General features: G+C 61.6%; 3 protein-coding genes across 3 annotated transcripts; all 3 read left to right on the top strand.

The window, feature by feature from the left end:
• Window positions 1-241: 241 nt before the first annotated feature.
• JKF63_06338 (uncharacterized protein) lies at window positions 242-15,181 on the top strand (the record flags this gene model as incomplete). Its single annotated transcript, XM_067902288.1, has 1 exon — window positions 242-15,181. One exon carries the CDS (start codon window positions 242-244, stop codon window positions 15,179-15,181), a length of 14,940 nt encoding a protein of 4,979 aa, XP_067758785.1.
• Window positions 15,182-16,042: 861 nt separating this feature from the next.
• Window positions 16,043-16,693, top strand: JKF63_06337 (uncharacterized protein; the record flags this gene model as incomplete). The annotated part of the gene is made up of 1 exon (XM_067902287.1): window positions 16,043-16,693. The coding sequence occupies one exon, from the start codon at window positions 16,043-16,045 to the stop codon at window positions 16,691-16,693; it is 651 nt and encodes a 216-aa protein (XP_067758784.1).
• Window positions 16,694-17,908: 1,215 nt separating this feature from the next.
• JKF63_06336 (uncharacterized protein) lies at window positions 17,909-22,597 on the top strand (the record flags this gene model as incomplete). The annotated part of the gene is made up of 1 exon (XM_067902286.1): window positions 17,909-22,597. The coding sequence occupies one exon, from the start codon at window positions 17,909-17,911 to the stop codon at window positions 22,595-22,597; it is 4,689 nt and encodes a 1,562-aa protein (XP_067758783.1).
• Between the last annotated feature and the right edge of the window lie 133 nt (window positions 22,598-22,730).

Below are 22,730 nucleotides of genomic sequence, written 5' to 3'. Positions count from 1 at the left end.
GTCGGCGCTGCTTGAGGTGGCCCTGGTGCTGGCACTGCAGCGTGGTCTCGTGAGTGAAGTGCTGCGCGTGTCGCGATACCTCTTGCGTGTGCCATCTTGTGTATTTTCACCTCCACTGGTGCAGTGGCTGAACCGGCACGCCGGTGCCCTTACGCCACAGCAGGTCTTGCCCGACGTCGGACGAGCGCTGAAGCGCGCCTGCGAGGACCCGTCCGCCTTCATGGCTACCCCGCTAGACCCCATGACGACAGTGCTATCGGTAGCCTACGGCATCGGTACTACGCTGTTTGTGCACACAGCGGACGGGCTGACGAAGTACGGCCCTTCTGCCGCCACACCGTACGTCCTTGTGGCGGAGACGAGGCAGCCGACAGTGTACTGCGTTGGTGCAGCCTTGTCCAGTTTGGCCGTGACGCACACCCGCGTGCTGCTGCTTACCGACCGTATGGCCTCAGCTGAAGTGGCGCTGGTAGTTTACGGGCTTCATCTTGACACTCACCAAGTCCTGCGCTGGGCAGACATGCATGGAAGTTGGCCCTGCACTCTCAACTCGCACCCCCAGCTCGTGAGCACCACCGAGGATCGCGTCCTTGTTGTCTACGAGGACCACCAGCAGCAGTCGCTTCCAACACACGCTCTGTATGGTGCAGCGGCGGCGGCCGGTACGCCAGCGAGTGCAGCGGCCCGCTCGGCAGCGGATCAGGGTCTCTCCGCTGCAGCCGCAGCAGGTGCTTCAGCAGAGTGGACGGTGATGATGCACTGCTACAACGCAGCGACAGCTTCATCTCTCGCTGCGGCGCCGCTGTGGACACGCGCACTGCACCCTGCTGGAGCCCCGGCAGGGCTTCACCTCAACCGATGCCTTGCCCTGCGAAAGCCCAGCCTTGTAGACCTTGGCAACCCGGAGGAGCACTTGACTGTGGCGGGTGGACAGGTGACAGTTGAACTCTGGGTGCAATTTCTTGACAAGGAAGACGCAGCCACGCTCTATCAGCACGGTGACCGCAGCACAAACGGCGAGGTCTTCCTCGAGTTGACCAAGTCGGAGGGCACGTACTGCATCCGAGGTGGTTATCGGCATGAGATGCGGGGCTCGTGTCTTGTCTCGGCTCCGTTGCCTCCCACGGCGGAAAGTCGGCCTTTCCACATCGGTCTCATCTTCAACGGACGATGGCGGCTCCTGTTCGATGGCGAAGAGGTTGCAGGCAATCGCCAAGGTCCACACGTGTCACTGGACTCACCAAAGCAGCGGTGGACGGTGGGGGCAAATTGCACATGCCTGCTGACGGGCTTACGTGTGTGGCGCCTGGGTCGCACGACGCGCGAGATCAGTCGTGACTACCGCCGCTCCCTGGTGGGTGACGAACCGGGGCTTGTAGTGCAGCTGTTCTTCAATGAGAAGAGTGGCAATGTTGTCTTCAACTACGTGCACAACGTCAAGGCGTGCCATGCCGTTTGCAGCGGGGCCGTAGCCCACGTAGCCTGCGATACCCACCCGTGGCGCAGCTACGGCGCAGGCGTGCTTGGAGGAGGGAGCTCTGCCGCGGCGAGTGCGTCCGCTGCAGCGACAGGCACGTCCCAAAGTACCACTGCGCCGACGGCGGCGGCGGCGGCGGCGTCCTCTTCATCGGACGTCACGCCGGTGTGTGCACGGCTGCACGAGTGGCGTGACCTCGCTATCAGCACCTGCTGTGCTACTCGGCACACCCTTATGCTGAGGACCCCCGTCAGCGATGACGGCCCATACGCACGTAGGGAAGGCGGCCACGTTCTCATGTTCTTCGACCTTAACACCGGCGTCGCGCATCCCTCGCTCTTCTTCCTGACAAGCCGCAGCCCAGTTCGACACATGATGCACGCAGACCCGCAGGGGCGATTGTGGGAGCTGTTCGAGGTAGACGTCGGTCTCGTGAAGGGAGAGCAGGAGGCATCCTACCTGCTTTCTCTGCTGGGCAACCCTGGATCGGCGCCGCAGCGGACGCGCGACCGTGTGCTCGCTGTGGCGCCCCTGCCGCTCGTAGAGGATGAAGATGGTCTCGACAACCTTGGTACGCTCACGAACGAGGGAGAGGACGAAGATGGTGACAGTGCCGTGGATGCGAAGTCACGCGACTCGTCGGACTGGACAATGACTAGCGACCGCGAACTTCTCAGCATGGCCCCCAGCACGGTGGAAGCCCAGGGATCTCGTCAGGCGGCAGCATTACAGGCTACCCAGAGCCTCTCGTCCTTGTCGTCCTTCATGGCACTCCTCGCACAGTCTTCACCGGTAGTCAGCTACTCCGCGGTGGCACTGTGGTTACTGAGACTTCTGGCCCTTCATGCCGAGGCGGAGCTTGGCGTTGATCAGACCCTCTTTTCTCCACTTGCAGACGACGTGGGGAGTCGATGCGTGACGGAGGTGTGGCTCATCTTGGGCGAGCACTTTCGCGTTGTCAAGTCGAATAACGCGCGTCGCGCCATGGCACTGAAGAGCTCCGTGTCGTGGGTCGTAGTGGCGGCAGCGTTGCGCATCTTACTGCGACTGGTGCGCCGTGCGCGTGTTTTTGGCCTTCACCCCACACCGCTGGGTCTGACGGTGGTGGGGGAGGGAACGGAGCACGACGGCGCCGACTCAACAGACGGGTCGCACAGATCATCAGCGCGCGTCTCTAAGGCTACCATGGAATTGCTACTGCGAGAGCTGCACGCGTCGTCGCAACGAAGGCGCGCGAGCGCCTCGGTGGTGCGGACGCGGCGGCCGGTGATTGGGCACCCCAGCGGCGTCGGCGGTGGTGATGACCCCGACGGCCTCGCCACAGACAACTTCACACTCCTTGGCCTCCTCGGCGACATAATTAACGAAGAGGACCTTACGCTCTCCTCGGATGTGGTGGCCCTCGCTCGCACCACCACGATCGAAGGTGTCGAGCTTTTCTTGCCCGATGTTCGTCATCGCGCGCATCTGTTGCGGGATCTGCTTCGCTCCTCCTCAGCCATCTCTTCATCTCACCCCCCGCCGGCCACTGGTGATGCGGCCACTGCATCGTCGCCCTCCGCACCCGCTGAAGAGAGAGTGCCCGCCATGGAGGTCCTGTTGAATGCAGTCGCGCAAAGCTTCGCTACCGTGCATGCCGCGGCGCCTTTGCTGGGTGTCGAGGACAACAGTGCAGGGCCGGGAAGCGCTGCCCCTCTCACCGAGCTCTGCGACACCCTCCGCACGCTTCTTGAGGAGTCGTCTGCGCAGTGGCGCCGCCTCTGGGCTGTGAACACCGCGACACGGCGCATTCGCAAGTTTTCAGCCTTCGTGACATCCCTCTCGGAGGCCATCGCCTCGCTGCAGCTGCTGCTGCTGAGCGCCTGTCAGGGATCGCGGTGGGAGGTGGCGCTGACACTTGTATACCCCGTCGGTGGCGGTGGCGGGATCGCAGCCAGCCGTGTAGCGAACGCGGGTGGCGTTGGCAATGGTGGTAGTCAGGGCCACACTAGTAGCGGTGCGACATCGATCGGGGTCACGGGAAGCGGCGGCCGTGCAGGCTCAGGCGCCACCGACAGCGTCACGGCCGCCGCACTCGATCTACAGCGACTGTGTTTTTCACAGGCCGCCGCATACCATCCCTGCGTGCGGGCATACTACGGGGCCCTCTTCGATAACACGGAGTCCTGCCTAAACCTTTGCGTACAGCAATCACAGCAACAGCCGTCGACGACTGTAGAACAGGGCGGCAGTGGCAGCAGCGGCGCCCTCCTCTCGGCGATCCTGTCGAGTTTAACCCCAACGTTCGTGAATGCTCCACTGCACACGGCCCTGAGCGCTATTCCGCTGATCCTCGCAGCCGAAGACGCGGAATGGTTCCTCAACCGCCTCGAACACTTGCTGGTGCTGTGCGAGACGCTGCTGGAGCAAGTGGAGTTGCCGACGAGACCCAACAGCAGCACTGACGTCCTCGCGAGCGCCACGACCATGAGCAGCCCCCACCCTGCCAGCAGTGGCAGCGCCACCCCTGCACGACGGATTGTGTGCTCACTGCGTGAGGCGTTCTTTTACGCATCTGTATGGGTTGCCGCGTTTCTGTTCAACAGTACGGCTGTCTCATCCGCAGCTGTCAAGGATGACACGGTTAGGCGCCGACTTGGCTTCACGTCGGTGACTACAACGCCGACCACGCAGCGACAAACGGCGCGGCTCACCGGCCACCCGACGTCCGTGGCTGCAGCGACGGGTAGCGTGACGCAGGTGCCACCGTCCAGCAGCGCCGCTGACGACGCAGCCTCTTCAGCAGTAGACGAGGAGCTCACCCGTGTCTGGGAGCATCCATTGCTGGAGGGCGGCCTGTGGCCCACCACCGCAACGACATCCACGGCAGCAGTGCCGACCGTTAAGGAGTCACCAGTGGGGACTGCGCCTCGGCGGCGAGCGCATTTTGTGTCGCAGCTTATCAAGAACACGGCGTACTGGACCGCCAAGCAGAATATGCTGGACCCGCTGGCCTCCAAGTCACACCCTGCCATGGGTCCCCTGATCACGGCCATGGCAGCGGCGGCGCTGCACCTCAGTTCCGTACCGCTGGAGCCGCTTTCACCTACGCGCCTGGAGGAACTGATGTGCTCAGTCATGCGAAAACTCATGCGGCCGGTCCGCATGGAGCTGCTCAGCCGGCGTGAGGATGGCGAAGACGACGCCGGTGGTGGTCTCCCATCACCCCTCTCTTCCTCATCGTCTTCGTTGAGGCGACAGGGGTCGCTTAAACGGACCCTGGAGGAGCTGCAGTGTCGCTGCGAGGTGCTGCTGGGGGCGCGAACCTGCACCGAGCTTTGGGCAGTCGAGGACGCTCTTTTTTGCATACCAGCGGTGTGCCCAACCGCCACGTCTACAGCACCGTCGACCTCTTCTTCCTCCTCAGCGGCACTACGCCGTGCATGGAACACGTATAAGCTGCGGCAGATACGCTACCGCGCACACACCGCCTCCCACCCGAGCTTGACACTGCACGAGGCCATGCAGCTCGTCATGAAAGTGGTACTCTCTCGCCAGCTCACGGCTGATCAACTACGTGTCGCGCTGCAGCAGCGCGAGAGGCTGGCTGCGCTGCGGCGTACCGGCATCGAGCACATCTTCCGTCTCGTGCAGCGGGCCCCCTACAGCGCCGAGTGCGCGGCTCAGCTACTGAGCGCGCAGGGTCGCGGCGCGCACACGCACTACGAGGAGGGTATCGGCGGTGGCTGCAGCGCCCACGTGGGTCACATTCGTCGTGTTCTCTTCAACCTGCTGCGCTGGTCGATGGAGGAGATGCCCGCCCAGCTGGGCGCCGGTGTCTTTGCCCCACGCACTGGTGGCCAGGCCGCGCTCTCCAGGACGAGTTCGGCAGCGGTGCTGTGTAATCTCCTGGATCGCAGTTGGCGGCCGCGTGACTTTGCCTTCTTTGTGCAACTCCGGGTGGTGCCGACCATGATGGAGACGTACGTAACCCTCTTCGTGGCTGCCAAGCGCGCCCACGGTGAGGAAGCGGCGGATATACCCTTGGGTACGCGCGGCAGCAGCGACGCGTGTGGGCCGCGGCGACACTCCCCCACCGTAGCCGCGACGATCACGAGCAACAGCAGTGCTGCTCCAGTAGACGATAACTCGACGCTGACTAGCCCGAGCGCTGGGTCAGTGGAGCTGCGGCACGTAAACCTGACGGAGCGGCAGCATCGCGATAGGGTTGTCGCCGTGCAGCAGACGCGTTACACGAGCAAGGGCGCCGCCATGACAGCCTATACGCCGAATCAGGCCGGCACTACCAGTGGCGGCGGTGGTGGTGGTGCGCAGCACGGCCCTGTTAGCCACCCGAATGGCGGCAATAGCGACATGACCCTACAGCACACCGCCATGGAGGCCATGGAGGCTAAGGTTTGGCAGTGCTTCGAGAGTTTGGCGCTCCAGTCGACGGCGATGCTGTCACCCGAGCACATTGTGACGCTGTCACGAGTGGAGCAGACTTCGGTCATGACGTTCTTGGCTGACATGCTTGCTGCAATGGAGCTAGAACTGCGACGGTGTCGTGACGTGCTGTGGTGTGCCATGAAGGAAACGCCAATGCTGCTTGCCCACGTCAGTGACACCGCCGTGCTGGAGCCTCTTGTAACAGTACAGGACCAGGTAGATCTGTTGCTGAGCTTCCTGGCCGTCGTGGGCGGGACACTCAGTTTGGCCGCTGTGCCCGTTAGTGAGCCGGCGCCGCTGGCCCACACCGCAGCGAACCGCACCGCGAGCGCCAGGGGCGTCGACAGGGATGATGGCAACCCTAACGCCGGCGACAGCACCGCGCTATTTCTCAACAGCACCCTGAGCCGTGTATGCGCCACCATTTCTGAGACGCTGCTTGAGCTCGTCTTCTTGGACCTGTCTCACGCGCGTGCTGTGAGAGCACACTCCGGCACGGGGTGCGTCGTGCGAGATGCTGCAGCGTGTGCCCGGGTGGCGGCGTTGCTGCTGTGTCGGTGCCAGCCGTCTGCGGTCTGCGGCATCGTAGTTGCGGAGGGTGTGTGGAAAGACATGTACAACTCACCAGTGTTCGCGTATGCCCATTTGGGTAATTCCTCGTCCTTCAAAAACTCTCACTCGTGCATGCAGAAGTGGTTAGATCTCAGCATGTACGCTTTGGCCACGACGGGCATGAGTCGTACTACCCAGCATGTGTTGCTCGGCTTCCGCCGACTCTTGCATCAGCCAGCGTGGGCCGCAGAGTTGCGCGGCTTCGTGTCGGCTTATCAGTCTGCGGTCCACGCCTACGTGGCGTCGGTGCTTCGCAGTCGCAGCGGTGGGGGCCAAGGGACCGCGCCATCAAGTAAAGCTGAAGCGCCCGGGCCAGACGACAGTGCAGCAAGCAAGAGCAATGACTTCTCCACCGGCATCTCAGCCTCTGGTCGCGAGCCGTTCGTTGTTCAATTGTATGTATGGTCGGCGGTACTAGGCGGCCAGCTGCTGGTCCCTCCGACTTCACCCGGAGCGTCCGTCACGTTTTTGGATGAACGGAACAGTTACCAGATCACCACCGCCTGCGTGGTGGACGGGGAGGCAGCGGGGTCGGCACCCAGCGGCGCGTCGTCCCCGATCCACTCAGGGCGACATACTCGCGGCTCGAGTCATTTTGCGTCCAAAGCGGCCGCCGCCGCCGACAGCGAGAAGGTACGCGGAGTGGCTGTCGTGCCGACAGATGTGATGGGTTGCAGTGGTGGGTGTAGAGAAGAAATACAGCTGTCACCAAACCAGCTTTTCTTGCCGGCTTGGGAGAGCGCCGTGGTGGTGCCGTCGTACGCGGGCCTTGTCGAAGACTTCATCGCCCCAGCGCTTCGCTTTTGCGTGCCGCTCTTGGGTGAAAAACTGGACACGGCGTCCTCCTTCACGGGGTTAGAGCTGATCTACTTTATTAATCTCCTCCACCTCACGGCTGGGGTGGCGCGTGCGCGGCCAGACCTCGGGCGGCAGCTCATCGAGTGCGGCGCAATGAAGCCCATTCGACAGCACGCGCTCCAGGGCATGGTGCGGCTGCCGTTTCCGTTGAAGGCGCTGAAAGAGTTCGGGGCGTTGGTGGCAGCGCGTGCTGCCGAGGCCGCAGCTGATCGCATCTACGCCGCAGACAGTGCAGGGGACGCCAGTGTCGCTGCCGGCTTGGTGAATTGCGTAGCCGGCGCGGCACCAGCGAACCGAGCAGGAGCGTCGTCTCTCGCTGCTGCCCTGGCGGCTATTTCCCCGACCGAAACCGTTCCTCTCAGCGCTGGGTTTCGGTCCCCGTTTGCCTCGCCGGCGCCGCTGTCCCATCACTCGTTGCCGGGCATAAGCGAGGCGGTGCTGGAAAGTTGCCGCAGCGTGACGCCTGGGCCCGCGGTGGGGTACCCGGCCACCCTTGTATCCAACTATCACCAAGCCAGCGCCACCGCCGCATCCGCGGGCGGTTTTTTGCGGGACTCTAGCGAGTACGGCCTCTCACGCCTTGCGCGCAGCTTGGGAATCCTTGGCGGCGCCTCCCAGCATCCGTCGCGGACGACAGGCCGCGTGTCGGTCACAAGCATCCTCGGCGGCGGCCTCGGTCTCCCTAGCGCGGGTGCCCGCGTTCCACCGCGCACCGAAATGGCAAACGGGAGGCCGATGTTTCTCGCGTTCCCTATGTGGCCTCCACACGATGTACCACCACCTCACAGCACTCCCCAGAGTGGTGCTGCGGGGCAGTCGTACACGCCGGCGGCCGTTGAGATCACCCCGTCACGCGCCGGCGTGTACTTTCCGGTCTGGGAAGACGGCTTCGCAGTTGAACTGGCGGTGATGCTCAGCGACGGCGATACGTACCCCGCCCTGGGTGACGCCTTGAGTGTGCCCTGCTCCTGGCCAAAGGAGCAACGACTGGGCGACCCCACCGCCGGGACCATGGCTCTGCAGTTTCCGCTCTTGACTCTGTACACATCCGCTGCCGGCCACCACAGTGCGGATCCCTTTCCATTTCTTCAGCTGAGTGTTCAGGAGAACAGTCTCAGTGTTGTTGTGAACCTCCCTCCTCCCTCCAACGGCGTCGCGGTCGGCAAGGCGGCCCGGCATTGCAGTGCAAGACGTGCGCTGCGCCGCGAGGACTGGTATCACTGCATGCATGTCTCTGTCATATGCAATGCGCAGAGCCTGGCCCTCTCTCGCAACGGTGAGATGACATCTGTAGAGTGGGGTGGGGTGGCCGGCGTCGGCCAGTACGTGGAGGCCCTGCTGCAACAAAGGGGCTCCATCGTTAAAGTCGTCCTGGGGCGCGCGGCCGCTGAGACGTCGTCAGCTGTGCCACCTCGCGAGGTAGATGGACCAATGGCCCTGGTTGGTGGGCTACGCTTATGGAGCACATGCGTTTTGCGAACGTCTCTCCGCGTTGTCGCCGAGCTGGTGGCCCGTGACCACGCGCTGCAGTCGATCGGCCTGCAGGAGAATATGTGCTACCTCGATCTAAACGAGGGCACCGGCGCCGTCGTCAAATCGGTGGACAGTGAGAAGCAGTTCTGCGGTGTCCTTTCGGGCGCTGTGCGGTGGGCAACAGAGCCGCTACCCCTCGGCTTCTACCCATCGATTGAGCTCAATTCCGGCAACGTGCACGACGGTGTGGCGGCTCCACTGCCAAGCAGCGTGCACGTACCCCGTGCCGCTATGGCCGCCTTTGTAGATTCGCTCTCCCCATTCTACTACGAGCGCTTTGGTGGTGATGTACTGTGGACCCTGTTGACACTGGCGGCACGCCATGCCACGGTAACGGCGCTGGAAGTGGGCACAAGTCTCGCCTACGCCTTGCACTGCCCTGCAGGCACTTCCGTGACCACCGCAACCTCCGCCGATCCTGCAATAGGCGCCGCCGTTTTTGATCCTCGCCAAGTCCTCGACCCCGCTCAGAAAGTACCTTACCAGCTCCTCCGTCTTTTCCAGTTCCACGACAGCGGCGTTCTGCCCAGCGCACACGAGCGCCTCATACACAATGTGGTGCAACGCCTCGTGGCTCTGCTGGCGGCGGCGGGGCCGGAACAGGCGAAGTCGCACAACTCGTCGTCCACCGCCGCCAACGAGCCTAGCGCGACGGCGGCACACGCAACGTCGCTCCTGTGCGAGCTCGTGGCCGACACAGCCCACGTGCTGCGACAGCTACGAAGCGACGATGGGGAGATTTTTGTGATTGAAGTGCCGCCGCCGTCCAGCGCAGCCTCGGCTCCCGCCTCTGCTCCGCTCACCCAACCAGTGATTCTTCCGCTCGCCTTCACCAATGGCGGCACTGGCGCTCTGAACTTTGACGCCAAGTACCGCAACATGGAGCAGGCTACCGTGTACAAGGACATGGAGTTGAAGAACGTCATTGCCAAGTACCCCGACGGGCAGGGCGGGTGGCCGGTGTGTACCTTGGCAGCGACGGATACCCCTTGGGCGTACCTGCGCAGTGTTCCCACCTCCACTGCACATCGGCTGGCGGCTGATGGAAGGGCTTTCAGCACTGGCAACACACCCTACTACCCCTCCATAGTCACGGTAACCACCAAAACCCTAAAACCTGTCATTATGCACGCAATGGTGAAGGCATTGTGCAACGCCCTGCACAGTCTTGCTACTGCTCCGCACTCCTCTGGGGCAAGCGACCAAGGCAATCGCCGCAGCAACGGCAACGTGGACTCCTCTGTTGCCAAGCGTGCAGCCGCACATCTGCTCGACGCCCGCGTGGTCACCTCCCTCATTCTACAGAGCAGCGCTCGCTCAAGTGAGGACGACTGTGTACACTTTGTAGACATCCTTACCATAATAATGCGACTCTGGCGTGACATGCCGCAGGTGCAGCCGCACGACCAGTTACCCCTCGCCATGGCGATGTCACACCTGAACACTCCACTCTGCAGCATCATTCAACACGCAAACAGCGACTCAGACCTTAGCTCTCTCGTCTCGCCATCCACCGGAACGTACAGCCCGTACGTTCAAAGTCTGCTCGGGTTGCTGGTGAGCGCGGTGCACCTCGACTGCGCCTGGGCTGGTCGGAGCTATGTGGAGCGGCTCCAGGGTCGCTGGCGTCGTCTGTGGGGGATGTGGCAACGGGCGACGGTTTACCGGCCATTGGAGTTGACAGATGCGGGAAGTAAGAAACACAAAAGCCTCGCTAGTGGGGGCGGCACAGGCAATGGTGCGTCGAACGTGTCTCCAACGGACGAAAGACGGGATGGCGCCACTGAGGCGGCGTCGACCGTAACTACACAGAGTAATACCACATTTCGCACACTCTTCCTGGCGCCGCCGTCCTCGAACTCAAGCCGCCAGAAGCCGCGGGGCGCCCCACCAAACACGGAGGTGCCACGCAGAGACTCGCTTCACACCCCAGCAACAATCGCACGGTCGACCACAGTGACGCGCGCGAGCAAGGGAAACCTGAGGCTGGCACCGAAGAAAGACAGTCACACCGATGAGGGGGATCCTCTGGGCGGCGTCAGCAGCCCCAGTAACGTCTGTGTGAGCAGCAGTGATGGGTTGTCATTCGCGTCGCGTGTGGTGGAGCTGGTCGACATGCAGCCAGCCCCAACTGAACCAATCGATGTACGGCCTTCGTCGACCTCCTCCTCCGCGGAGCGCCACGACCGGCAGCCGCAGTCACCGCAACGGACGCGAACAAAAGCGCGTCGATCGTGTCCGAACGGCGTCTCACGCAAGGGAAACGGGCTCTGGGTGGTGCGCTCTACCAGCGCGAGTAAGGAAAAGGGGGAGGAGCCGAACCCGTTCGCAGCACGCGATGGGAACACCCGGAGTGCGACGACCGTGCGCAGTAGCGTCGGCTTAACCACAGGTGTGTTCTACTGGGAGGTGTACGTGGCGAACATTAGCCGATCAGAACATGCAGCCACCACGCTGGGCGGGGGCAGCAAGTTGGCCTCAAACATCCTCGTCGGCGTTGCAACAGAGCGATGCGTGCCAACACAAGGTAGCGGCGGCAGTCCCTCTGGCAGCGAGTCACGTGGAGAGGGACGAGACGGGTTCCTGGGTAGCGATAGTGAGTCGTGGGGCTTCGACGGAGGTCGTGCTCTGCGGTGGTGCCGCGGCTACGCGGTGGAGTCGAGCCCACGTACCCGGTGGAAAATGGACGACGTCATTGGCTTTCTGGTGGACCTACGCCAGAACAAGTTCTCCTGCCTGCACAATGGCCGCCTTGTCTCCGAGTTCAACGATACCTTCCTCTCGGAGGAGCAGCGTGCCGCCCGTGTCGCGGTCTTCCCTGTGGTAACGTGCACCGGTGACGCCAGCTGTGAGGTGAACTTTGGCGCCACCGGCTTCGCCACCACGCCGCCACCGGGGTGTCTCCCAGTGGACCTGTCGATCTACCTCAGCGAAGAAACGTGTCGCGTGTGGAAGGTGGTTCTGGCAGACGAAGTCAGCACCCCCTCTGTTTCACCCATGGCGGCATCCGCGGCTCCCGCTGTGCGGCCCGCTCATCTTGCTCTCCCCCACCCCGTCATTCCCCTGGTGAGCCAGCACCTGACACGCTTTACACAAGGCCGCCAAGGTCCACTAGACATTGTTCTCCTGTGCCCGGACGCCAACGTGAAGCTCGTCACCGCGCGCGAGTGCAAGACGAACGACACGGCGAGCCTTCTCTTCGGCAGTGTGACTGTCACATCGGGGCGCTGGTACTTTGAGGTGGTTGTGCCGACAGAGCCCAACTTCAGTGTTGGCTGGTACGCGTGCAAGCAGCTCGAAGAACAAGGCGGTGGCGGTAGAGGAAGCCCTGGCCAGGCGGGACGCGGTGGCGGCGGTGGCGGCGGCGGCGCAACCGGCGGAACAGCAAACGACGGAGGCGCCACCATCGCTACCCCAATCTCGTCGGCCCCAGCGCAGCTCGGGAACGACGGAGCCTCGTGGGCCCTTGACGCCAGTCGCATGATCGCACGACACAATGAGCACCAAGTCAGCCTCGCCCGTCGGGCATGGAGGTGCGGTGATGTCGTTGGGTGCCTGCTCGACTGTGAAGCTGGGACGGTGAGCTTCAGCATTAACGGCGAGTTCCTCAAGGCAGCGCATGGAAGCGGTGACCGGGGCGGTAACAGTGTTGCTGGACAAGGCAGCATGCGCACCACCGCGGAGTACTTTGAGACTTCTAACGTGACGTCCTCTGTGGCACCGTACTCGGCTGAGGTAGCATCTCCGTCCCCAACCCAGGCAGCGGCAACAACAGCGCTCTTCAGTGATGTGTCGATCCGCGAGACGCATGGGCTGGTGCCGACCATTCTCCTGGAACCGAAGTCTTCTATTGTATGCCTGTGGAACGAAGAGGAGCTTCTTTTTCCCCCGACAGAAGGGGGCGGCTTCCGGCCCCTTGGCGGTGCCAGTGCGGTCCACAAGGCTTTGGTGGAGATGATCGCCGCAACAGACACCGGGTCCCCTGACCGCTCTCCTCGGCACCTGCTCAATGCCAAGGAGAGTGCTATCAGGCATCCAATAAAAGGGGGTGTGCCATCGACGCCAATAGACGCCGTGGCGCTGCAGAAGTTGCTCTACTACGCGAGTAAGGTTCAGGAGCTGCATCCCAACAGTCTGCGCAGCTACACAATGCCCTCCCTTTACGGTGCACATAATGCTGTACGGAACGGTGACAGCCAAGTCGCACCTGTTTCGCCTTATCGTAATATGGATGGCAACGCCCTCACACCGAGCCTCGCCATCTCGCAGAAGCATCAGCAGCGCGACCTCTGCACTGCCAGTGGACTCGACACGGCCTCATTGCAACCGCACTTGATGGCCCTGCTTTTCTTTGGGCACCTTGCCACGCTCCTCTATCCGTTCGCCCACCCTACCGCACTTCCAGTGGCGGTCGAGAATACACCTCTCGGCAGCTGCTGGGCCTTCAGCCAGTTGCAGAAGACCCTGCGCGCCTGCCAACGGTACGCCCCGCCCTGGGCGTCGCTGCGGGCACTACAGGGGACGATGGACTCCTCCAACGGCGCTGGTGATGCGGTTCGACTAAGCGTGAACCGACGCAAGGCCCTCACGGTGGTGCAGGACAGCACCGCCTCCTCTGCCCGCCGGCTCCGCGACAGCCTTTTCGGTCAGGTGTATCAGCTACTGGCCAGTAAGCCCCCTCCATTCTTTATAACGAACAAGAAGTTGTGGACCGTCGCCTTCTACGGCGAAGGCGCTGATGACGTCGGCGGCCCGTACCGCGAATGCCTCACTCAGATGTGTGCGGAGCTGATGAGCAGTTCACTCGCCCTTTTCTTGCCGAGCGCCAACATGACCAGCGAACTTGGAGAGGTGCGCGACAGCTATGTCATCAACCCGCTCTGCACGCCTCCGCTGGAGCTGCACATGTACTGCTTTCTAGGGCGGTTGATGGGTGGCTGTCTACGTGGAGGAGAGCCGCTGTCGCTTTATCTCCCCAGTGCGCTCTGGAAGTACCTGGTGGGGGAGGCAGCGGACGATGCAGACATAGCCCGTGTCGACATGGCAACGTTGAACGCACTGAACTACGTAGAGCAGCTAGCTAGGGTGCCATCGCGAAGCGGGATTCTCGGCGGTAGCAGCGACTGCGACGACGCAGCACTTAACGAGGAGCTTGCGGAGCTCTGTCCTGGTGGGTTTTCTCTTTTGAATGACGCCGGCGTGGTCGAGGAGCTCGTGCCTGGCGGGACACTGATCCCGGTGACAGCCGCCAACACCGGCCTCTACACCCACCTTGCGCGGGAGCATAAACTGTACGGCATGGGAGCAGCGCAACGTCGTGCACTGCAGCAGGGCTTCCACGAGGTGGTGCCTTTGTTCAGCGTCTCAGGGCTCAAGTGGTATGAGCTCGAGGAGCTGGTTTGCGGACAGTGCGACTACGACCCAGATGCGCTCCTGGACGCGGCCCGATACGAGGGACTCTCCCCAAATGATGTCCGCATCGGATTTCTCCGTCGCGTCCTCCGGGGCTTCACGCGCCACCAGCGCGCCCTCTTCATGCGCTTTGTCACTGGGCGGGAGCGTCTGCCGCCTGGGATGCATCTAAAGATCATGCCCGACGACGTGCCACGTGTTGCACCCATCCCACCTATGACGCCGCAGCGAGCAACGCCGTCTACCTCGGCCGGAGGGACAACGACAACGATGACACCGCAGCCGCCATCAGGCAGCGAGCAGCGGAGTGGTGCGTCTTTTGTGCGCCACAACACGCTCGCGCAGAGTCGCACCAGTAGCAACGTCGGAAGCACGACGCTGCCGCCGCCGTCACCGCCGCAGCTCGGCTTCACGCCCCCTCCGGTGCAATCGATGGCGCCCATGGTCCCGCCGCCGGCCCTGCAGCCAGGTCAACTATTGCCAGCTTTGGACCGCGGCGATGGGGCACGATTGCCCACACTAGCCACAACATACTCGCCGCCGGATATGCAAGCACCAAATCCACAGCATATCTCAAAGAGCGGCGACGGTGCGCCCGAGGATGGTGTGGACCCTTCCCTCTGCGACGATACGCGACTACCGCATGCCTCGACATGCTTCTACTGGCTGCGTCTGCCATGCTACAGCTCGGCTTCGATGATGGCACAGAGACTTTTGCTTGCGATCGAGCAGTGTGTCGACATCGACGCGGATTTTCGCGTGCATGACACCGATGTACCGGAGCAAGAGGTCGGTCCCAGCCTAGCCCGGGTCAGCAGTGACGACGACGACCTTTTCGAGGACCTATCCCACCTCCGGTGAGCCTCACAAAACGGCGTCTCTGCTGCTGCTGCGTTTGGGCGAGTGTGGCCTGCTCGATCAGCTATCCCCACCTCTTCAAAAAGTTGTCGGGTCCCGGTAAGAAAGCGAGTCACTCAATGCGGGGTCTAATCAACGCGTGAAGCGGCTGCGACGGGTACCGCCATTACGGCGACGAGCGTCTGACAATCGTACTCCCCCCGTGGGATCTGTCTGATCTCATCCCCCATCTCCCCTCCCTTCCTCTTATCAAGGTTATTTGTGTAGCCGATGTGAGAAAAATTGGAAGGTGGTGGTGAAGAGCGGAGGAGGGCGATGACTGCTCAATCACCCGTTATACCTTTTGTGGATGCCATTGAGTATCGAAGCGTTCGTTCTGAGTGTTTGTTTTCTCTCCCCTCTCCCCTCCGCCCTCCCTTCCACTACCTTCTTCTTGCTACCCTCCGTATACATTGCACCCCCGCCTCGCTCCACCCCGGCCACGTCCTCCTCCTCCTCCTCACCGGGTCGCGCGCGGCCAACATCTGCGCTGGTTTACACCCCCCCCCCAACCCCCCGAAAAAAAAAAACTCACTGGTGACCTTAGCCATGCATTACGCCTTATGCATCCACCTATGTATGGTGCACAGCTGTAATGAACGCAATGATGGGCCCCAAGTTCTTCGATTGCTGTGAGCACCTGAAATGTGCGTACACGCGCGCTGCATTTCTGCGCTTCCCCTTGACTCCCCTTCGCTCCTACTCTCTCCCTCTCCTCCTCCCCCCCCCCCCACCCTGCACCGTCCTTCGAGCCCACTCTCCGTTCAACACAAATGAGCAGCCTCCGTGTGGCTTGCATCTTGTATACTCCGTGTTTGCAACACAATGTCGTACCCTTATAAGGCAAACAACAACTACGGCCTGCCGCCCGTATCGCCACCACTGCCTTATGACGCCCAAAGCGCCTACGGCCGCGCACAGCCACTGATGTCGACCGCCCCCGGCATGTATGCCGCTTCAGGTGAGCAGATGAACAACTCAGAGTTGATGCAGTGGTTCCTCGCGGTCGACGCAGATGGCAGCGGGTCTATCAACGTATCAGAGCTGAACGCGGCTCTGACGTCCGCCGGCGTGCCGTTTAGCATGGCCACAACAGAAAAATTGTTGCACATGTTCGACAAGGACGGGAACGACGCCATCCGCTTCAACGAGTTCCAGGCTCTCCATCAATTTATTATGAGCATGAAGCACGGCTTCCGCCAACGTGATCCCAGTGGCAGTGGTCGACTCGACGGCAGCGTGGTGCGCTCTGCCCTTGCAGAGAACGGCGTTCAGATTTCGGAGCAGACATTCCAGGCTCTGATGCGCAAGTTTGACCGTCATCGTCGCGGTAGCCTCGGCTTTGATGACTACGTCGAGCTTTCTATTTTCATCTCCAAGGTTCGAAACGTCTTCTCTTTTTACGATCGTGAACGCACAGGGCAGGTCACGTTTACCTTCGACACATTTGTTGGTGGCAGCGTCTCTGTGCTGTAAATGGGGAGGAGGAGGAGGAGGAGTGGAGTGCCACTGCGAGGGAAGAAGGTGAGCGGAGGAGACGGACTTCCTTTTTATTATTATTATTAGGGGTGTGTGTGGGGTGGGGGGAGGGCTTTTACCCCTCCCCCCCCCATAGGCATATTGGGGGACTTCATGGTTGACTTTCGATTGCTGTCCCCCCCTCCCCCACTGGTATTTATTGGTTGCTGATTTTCCCCATCCGGTTTCACTTGTGTCCGTCTGCAACAGATTCTGGTCAAGGACTATTCGAGATCTTCCTCCCCCTGCCCCCCCCCCCACACACACCGCCTTTCCACTGTCACTGACGCAAGATACGCACACGTTGGCTCATACATCTTCATTGACTTGGCACTCTCTAGATGTCTGCCTCCATATATACACCACAAACACACACACACACACACACACACACTTCTGTTGGGCGCAAAGGTCCCGGCACAGCTACGCCCCCCTCCCCCTTCCTCATGTTTCTTTTTTGGGGGGAGGCGCTGTCGGTACTGCACTATGCGTCAGTCCTCACTTCTTGTGCCAGCACCCCACACCCCATCCACCCTCTTCACCTCCTTCTATATCCCCCGAGTAGGATCGGCGTGAGTCGAAGCACTTCGTTTTTGGAGGCTGACTCGCCACGACGTACTCTCTCCCTCCCCTCCCCCCTCCCGCCGTTGCGCGCATAAACTCGACAAAATATCGAAGGAAACAGCCGTCTCTACACTCGCACAAACATACAGACACATACATACATCAAGACCTACATGCAAAGAGAAACAAGTAGGGGGAGGGGGGGACATAGGCACTAGACGACCTACACTCAGTGCTCCATTCACATTAACGCGTCGCTCTTTCATAGAGCTCCCTCCTTCCCTCCCTCCCCTCCCTCCCCCCTCCCCTCCCCTTTGCACTGTTTGCACCCCACCTGTGAGAACGCATCATCTGGCCGCTTTCACACACACACACACATATATATATATATCAACAGAGTGTACTTCACGAGCGGAGGAAGCTAAAGTTCTGGGGGGGGGAGAAGAAGAAGAGTGGTGCGGGTTGTGGGCCGAGAAACGACGAAAAGCAACAAGGAATTATCTAACACACATCCCCGCCGCCGCCACCACCACCACCACCAATAGAGAGAGGCCGAAGATTGCGTCATCGCTGTTGTCCTCAACGCTGTTCTTGTCGAACAAGGCCAACATGGACACCGTTGTCGCTGCCGAAGGAACAGGGGCCACAGAAGAGGTAATGGATGCCAGTCTGGACGAGTACTTCGCGGTCTGTCGGGAATCGTCGTCGTCGTCGCTCGTCGCCGCCTCGTCCCGCTCCTCTTCGCTTTCCGAGCCCAATCCAGAGTGTCGCTCCCTGGAGCCATCGTCACCCGGCGTGGCAGTCATCGCCAGAAACAGCACTACCGCCCCACACCAGCCTCACCACTCGAAAAGCCGGCGAGACGCCAAGACGGCCGCTCTTGTTGCCGGGAGCCTCCCGAATCCTATGCAGGGAAACGCCACGCGGCCGCTGCTGCAGCGGTCTCAGCCCCCACGCGATTCATTGCTCGCCAATGTGCTTATATCCATTCCCACTACAATGGACGAAGATGGCACGGCGCCGTCATACGTCTCGACGCCCCCACACTCCTCGGACCATCCTGCTCGCCCTGCCCAGCGGCTGAAGTCGGTCGTTCCGCCGCAAGCCAGCGCCGCTGCACCCTTGCGCGAAGGTGTAGTCATGCGGGGGTCGGCAAGCCACACACTGGCAGAGCGGCTGCAAAACACAACACTGCCCTATGCTCCCTTCTCTGGGCCCTCCACTCCTCTGTCCCTCACCGTCAATGGCTCGCGCGCTGCGCCGCCGGGGTGGGCGAGATCTGCATTCATGTTTCAAACGCCACAACCCGCAGACACCGCCGCCGCGTCTCAAGGTAAGACACGTTCATTCATCACCATTACTACCCAGGGCGGGCCCAGCCGCTGTCCACCATCGACACCGCCGTCAAGTTCTCCTCGCACAGTCGCCGCTGCGGAAGTAGACCGCCTCGCACGCCAGCGGGCACTCCTCTTTGACGTTCTTTGTGCCCTGCGCCAGCACCCCACAGCGAGTTGCGAGATGTGTTTGGGCACACGCGGTTCGCGTGGTAGCGCGCACGCTGACCCCTCCGCCGTGTCCCATGGTGGCAAGTGGAGGATGCGGGACGCTGTGCTAGCTGAAGCAGCCACCAAGATGTGGTCGCCAACCTTTTTAGGGGTCCTGGAGAGGCTGCTGGATATGGCGAATGTCGTGGCAGCGGTCGACGCACATGTGCGTCAATGTGAGACAGCGCTCTCTCCCCAGGCCTCGTGTATTTCTCCTGAGGCTCACGAAACCTTCGGTTGCAACGCCACAGAGGACTGTAGAGGTATACAGAACGCCTCCGTGGCCTTGGATGCAGCTGCAGTGCGGTCCCTACAGCGGCTGTGCTCAGTGCTGCGGCAGCTGAGCGTCGACTTTAGTCGATGGGTACTCCAAGTACAAGAGTATTTACTCGTGTTGTGTGAGAGTGCTGCAACGGCCTTCCCTGACGAACATATTCTGCGACCCATGACAGCTGTTGGTGGGTCCCACGAAGCGCGAATCGACCTGGCCAACGAGGAAGCAACGCCCACCAAAGGGGCCGTATCCCAGCCCCATGTTGGCACGGCTTCGCACACGATTTCATCTTCCAGGGTGGCGTCCACGGTTCTCCCGCCGTCCTGCTCGCTGGCTGACCTTGTGGCGGCCGTTTGCGAAAATATTCTTCCGCTGCAGCGTTGCCACGTATTGATAGAGGAAAGCGGCTGCTTTGACGGGCTTGTCAGTCTGGAGAACTCAAGTCCGGCGGAGGGACCAGCTGCAACCGCAAATGCGGCTCCGGCAAGCTTCGCTGGGAAACCGGTGTCCCCGCGGACGTGCTCGCACGCGCTGTTAGCCGCTCGGCTTCTCGACACACTTATCATCAAGGCCAGTGCGTTGCAGGACACATCGACGATGGATCTCTACCGATTTTACGTTATGATTTTGCTCTACACGGCGTGGCCGTATGTGCTGCTCTGCACGGCGGCCATTTTCGGTTTCGTCCGCGGTATCGACCCGTCGGTGTGGCGTCGACAGCTGCCACGACTGTTTCGCTCCTCCTTTTCTCATGTGCGCATCAGCGACGCCAGCCGCTGCTGCCCAACAGACATCCTCTCTTTGTTGCTGAACTGCGTTGGCTTCTACAGCGCCGACGACGTCGCCGTCTCTCCCAGCTCTGAGGAGCACGCAACGGGCGCAGCACAACGCAAAACAAAGACGTCGCCATCAAACGCAAGTGCTCGCGACGGCTTTGTCGGTACGCCTGGCGCGCCCGCTCCTCGACAGACCGACACGAGTAGTAGCGGCCGTCGCCGGGGGGACACCTCTGAACTGCACGTCGCAAGGGCTGCCCTCACGTCGGCCCGCGTGTTTGTGTTGCGTAGCCTCGCCAGCTTCACGCGTAGGCGCAAGCAGGTGGCTCTCTCACGGACTCCAATGCACCCACGACGCCCTCCCGCTACACTGGCTGGTGTAACCGGCAACAAAGCGGTTACGACCAGCTCGAGACCCTCAAGCGGTACAGCACCGTCGCGACTGTGGCACACGATGAGCGTGAAGGAGATTCTTCATAACATCATGTACGATTCTGGTGACCAATCAGGTCACGGCGGCGTCGCCGATATCGTGGTCTACGCTCAACAGAACCAAGACGTCCGGCGCCGTGTCGTCCAGGTCGAGGCGGCGAGCAGCACTGCTGGCGGTAACACGGGTGCATCGCACTACGCGTACTTTCCCACCACTATTCCGCTCGGGTTCTCGGCGATGACGACGGAGGCGCTTGCGGGGCAGCAACAGTGGCAGAAACGGCGTTGCGACTGTGGTGCATCGGGTGCCACTGGTGAAGAGGGGTCGTTCACTCCTTCATCACCCCTGTATTCTCCTCGACAGCGCAGGGCAGCGGGCGGTGGCGAGGGCAGCGGTAGGTTGTACGCACGGATGCGACCCGGCAGCAGGAGCTCTACTGCTGCTTTGGACGACGACGACGACGGTGGTGGTGGTGACGATGGAGCTAACGGAGGCAGCGGTGTGCTGCGCAGGCGGGGTATAGCGCTATGGACGCTCGCCATCAACGAGTCGGCCGCTGCCCTGGACGTGCGGTTCATGAACGCCCTCGCCGATGAGGAGGAGCGATTCCGGAGTGTAGAGGGTGGTGGTAGCACGGCATCCGAGCTGAGTGGTCGGGAACAAGGGAAACGGCGCCCCCATCAGCTTTGGATCAACGTCACCATACCCTGCGCACGCTGGATCACGACAGCGCTTCTCATCCCAATCGGTGTGGCCGTGCAGCGGCTCCAGGAGCGTCGTTTACGTGATCTCTTCAAGCCGTCGCTGCCGGTGGTTCTTGGCGGCTGCAACTTCTCTTTGTCTCCGGCTCAGGAGTCAACGCAAGAGTCTCAGCAGCTGCAGGGGCAATCCAGAGGCACCACGGCTCCGGTAGGGGCGCCGTCGAGTAACCCCCTCACACCGCTCAATGGGCTTGCCGGGACAGGGCTCAGCGGCTCCACCCCCACCACCGTCCAGTGCACCTTCATGAATGCCTTGAAACTGCTTGTCGACATTGCCCTCTGCCGCGACCAGGAGAGACTCGTCCACGGATTTCTGGAGCGACTGCACCGCGAACCGAGATGGTGGGTACGGCACGCTGAGGATGGCGGGGTGGCGGCGTTCCGCCGCCTTGGCACCGCTGCACCTCTTGTGTCTGCCATCTTCAGGGACGCGCTGCGCGGGAAGCACTTCAGTGAGCTGGTGCGTCTCTCTGTACTCCCCGCGAGAGGCGGTGCTGCCGTTGCCGCCGCTGCCACAAGCGGAACGCCAGGTGCTGCTGCGCCCGCACCGGGGCAGACGGGCCGAGGGTCCAGCGGCCACTCCCTCGCGGCCGACATGCTCGACGTGTTTGCCTCATTCCGGTTGGACTTTTCCCTCCCCGACGCCTTCCAGCGCGTATTGCGGCCGCGAGACTTGAGCGTCTACGTGCAGTCCCCGACCAACACGGTGGAGCGCAGCTACGAGACAGACTTCTGGCAGCGGCGCCTGCGGCTTTATGTGAGTGAGGGCAACGCCGAACAGGAGAGATCACTGGTTTCTACCGCCGCTGCGGGCTCAGATGGTGTGGCGTTCGCTGACGTCTGGAGCTACATATTTGGCTATAAGTGCGCTCTCTATTACGCCCAAATCACGCTCCGGGAGCACAAGAAGTTGCTCCACCAACGCGACGCCCAAGATGCGCAGGTGGCACAGAATATGGGGCTGCCCGGACGGAGTGCAACGCAACACCTACGGTACGTCTCGAGAGGACTGGGAAGTGCCTACTACACACTGAGCTTCGCTGTGGATCAGCTGCTCCACTTTACACAGAATGTCGCAGTCCGCGTCGTGTACGACTTGCAGCGCCTGCTGGCCAACGCCACGAACCCCTCCTCGAAGTTGTTCTCCTGTATGGATCTCTGCTACCAGCTGGACGCACTTCTGTTGGATCTAAGTTTTGTGTCGTTCCCTGCCCGTCCGCCTGTTGCGGTGAACGTGCGGGAGCGGGCCATGCAATCCCCTGCGACCGAGGTCGTGCGCGCGGCGGTGCAACGGACGCTCGAGGTGGCCCTCGACCCTTCACGGCTGCCTGTGTCGCACATCAGCAGCAGCACACGCAACGCTGTCGAGGCTCTTGTCGCGGCGGTTTCGGTCTCTGCGGAGCATCACCCGTCTGCACTCGCCACACATCTGCAGCCACTGGTCGTGCGGTTGACCTTCAACCGGTACTACGGCACCGATGAGGCAACGCTGTCGTTTCACTTTCGTTGACAGACGTGCACGCGCACTGGTACATATATATATATATATATATATATTTGTGTTTGTGTGTGTTCAAGAAAGTTTCCTGTTCACGCGATAGGCAAAACGACAACAAAAGAAAACACTGAATGTGGCTGTACAA

This window comes from Porcisia hertigi, chromosome 13 (genome assembly GCF_017918235.1).
Source record: "Porcisia hertigi strain C119 chromosome 13, whole genome shotgun sequence".
NCBI lineage: Eukaryota > Euglenozoa > Kinetoplastea > Trypanosomatida > Trypanosomatidae > Porcisia > Porcisia hertigi.
The sequence above is the reverse complement of the archived record's forward strand: the minus strand, read 5'-3'. Positions and strand labels throughout refer to the sequence as shown.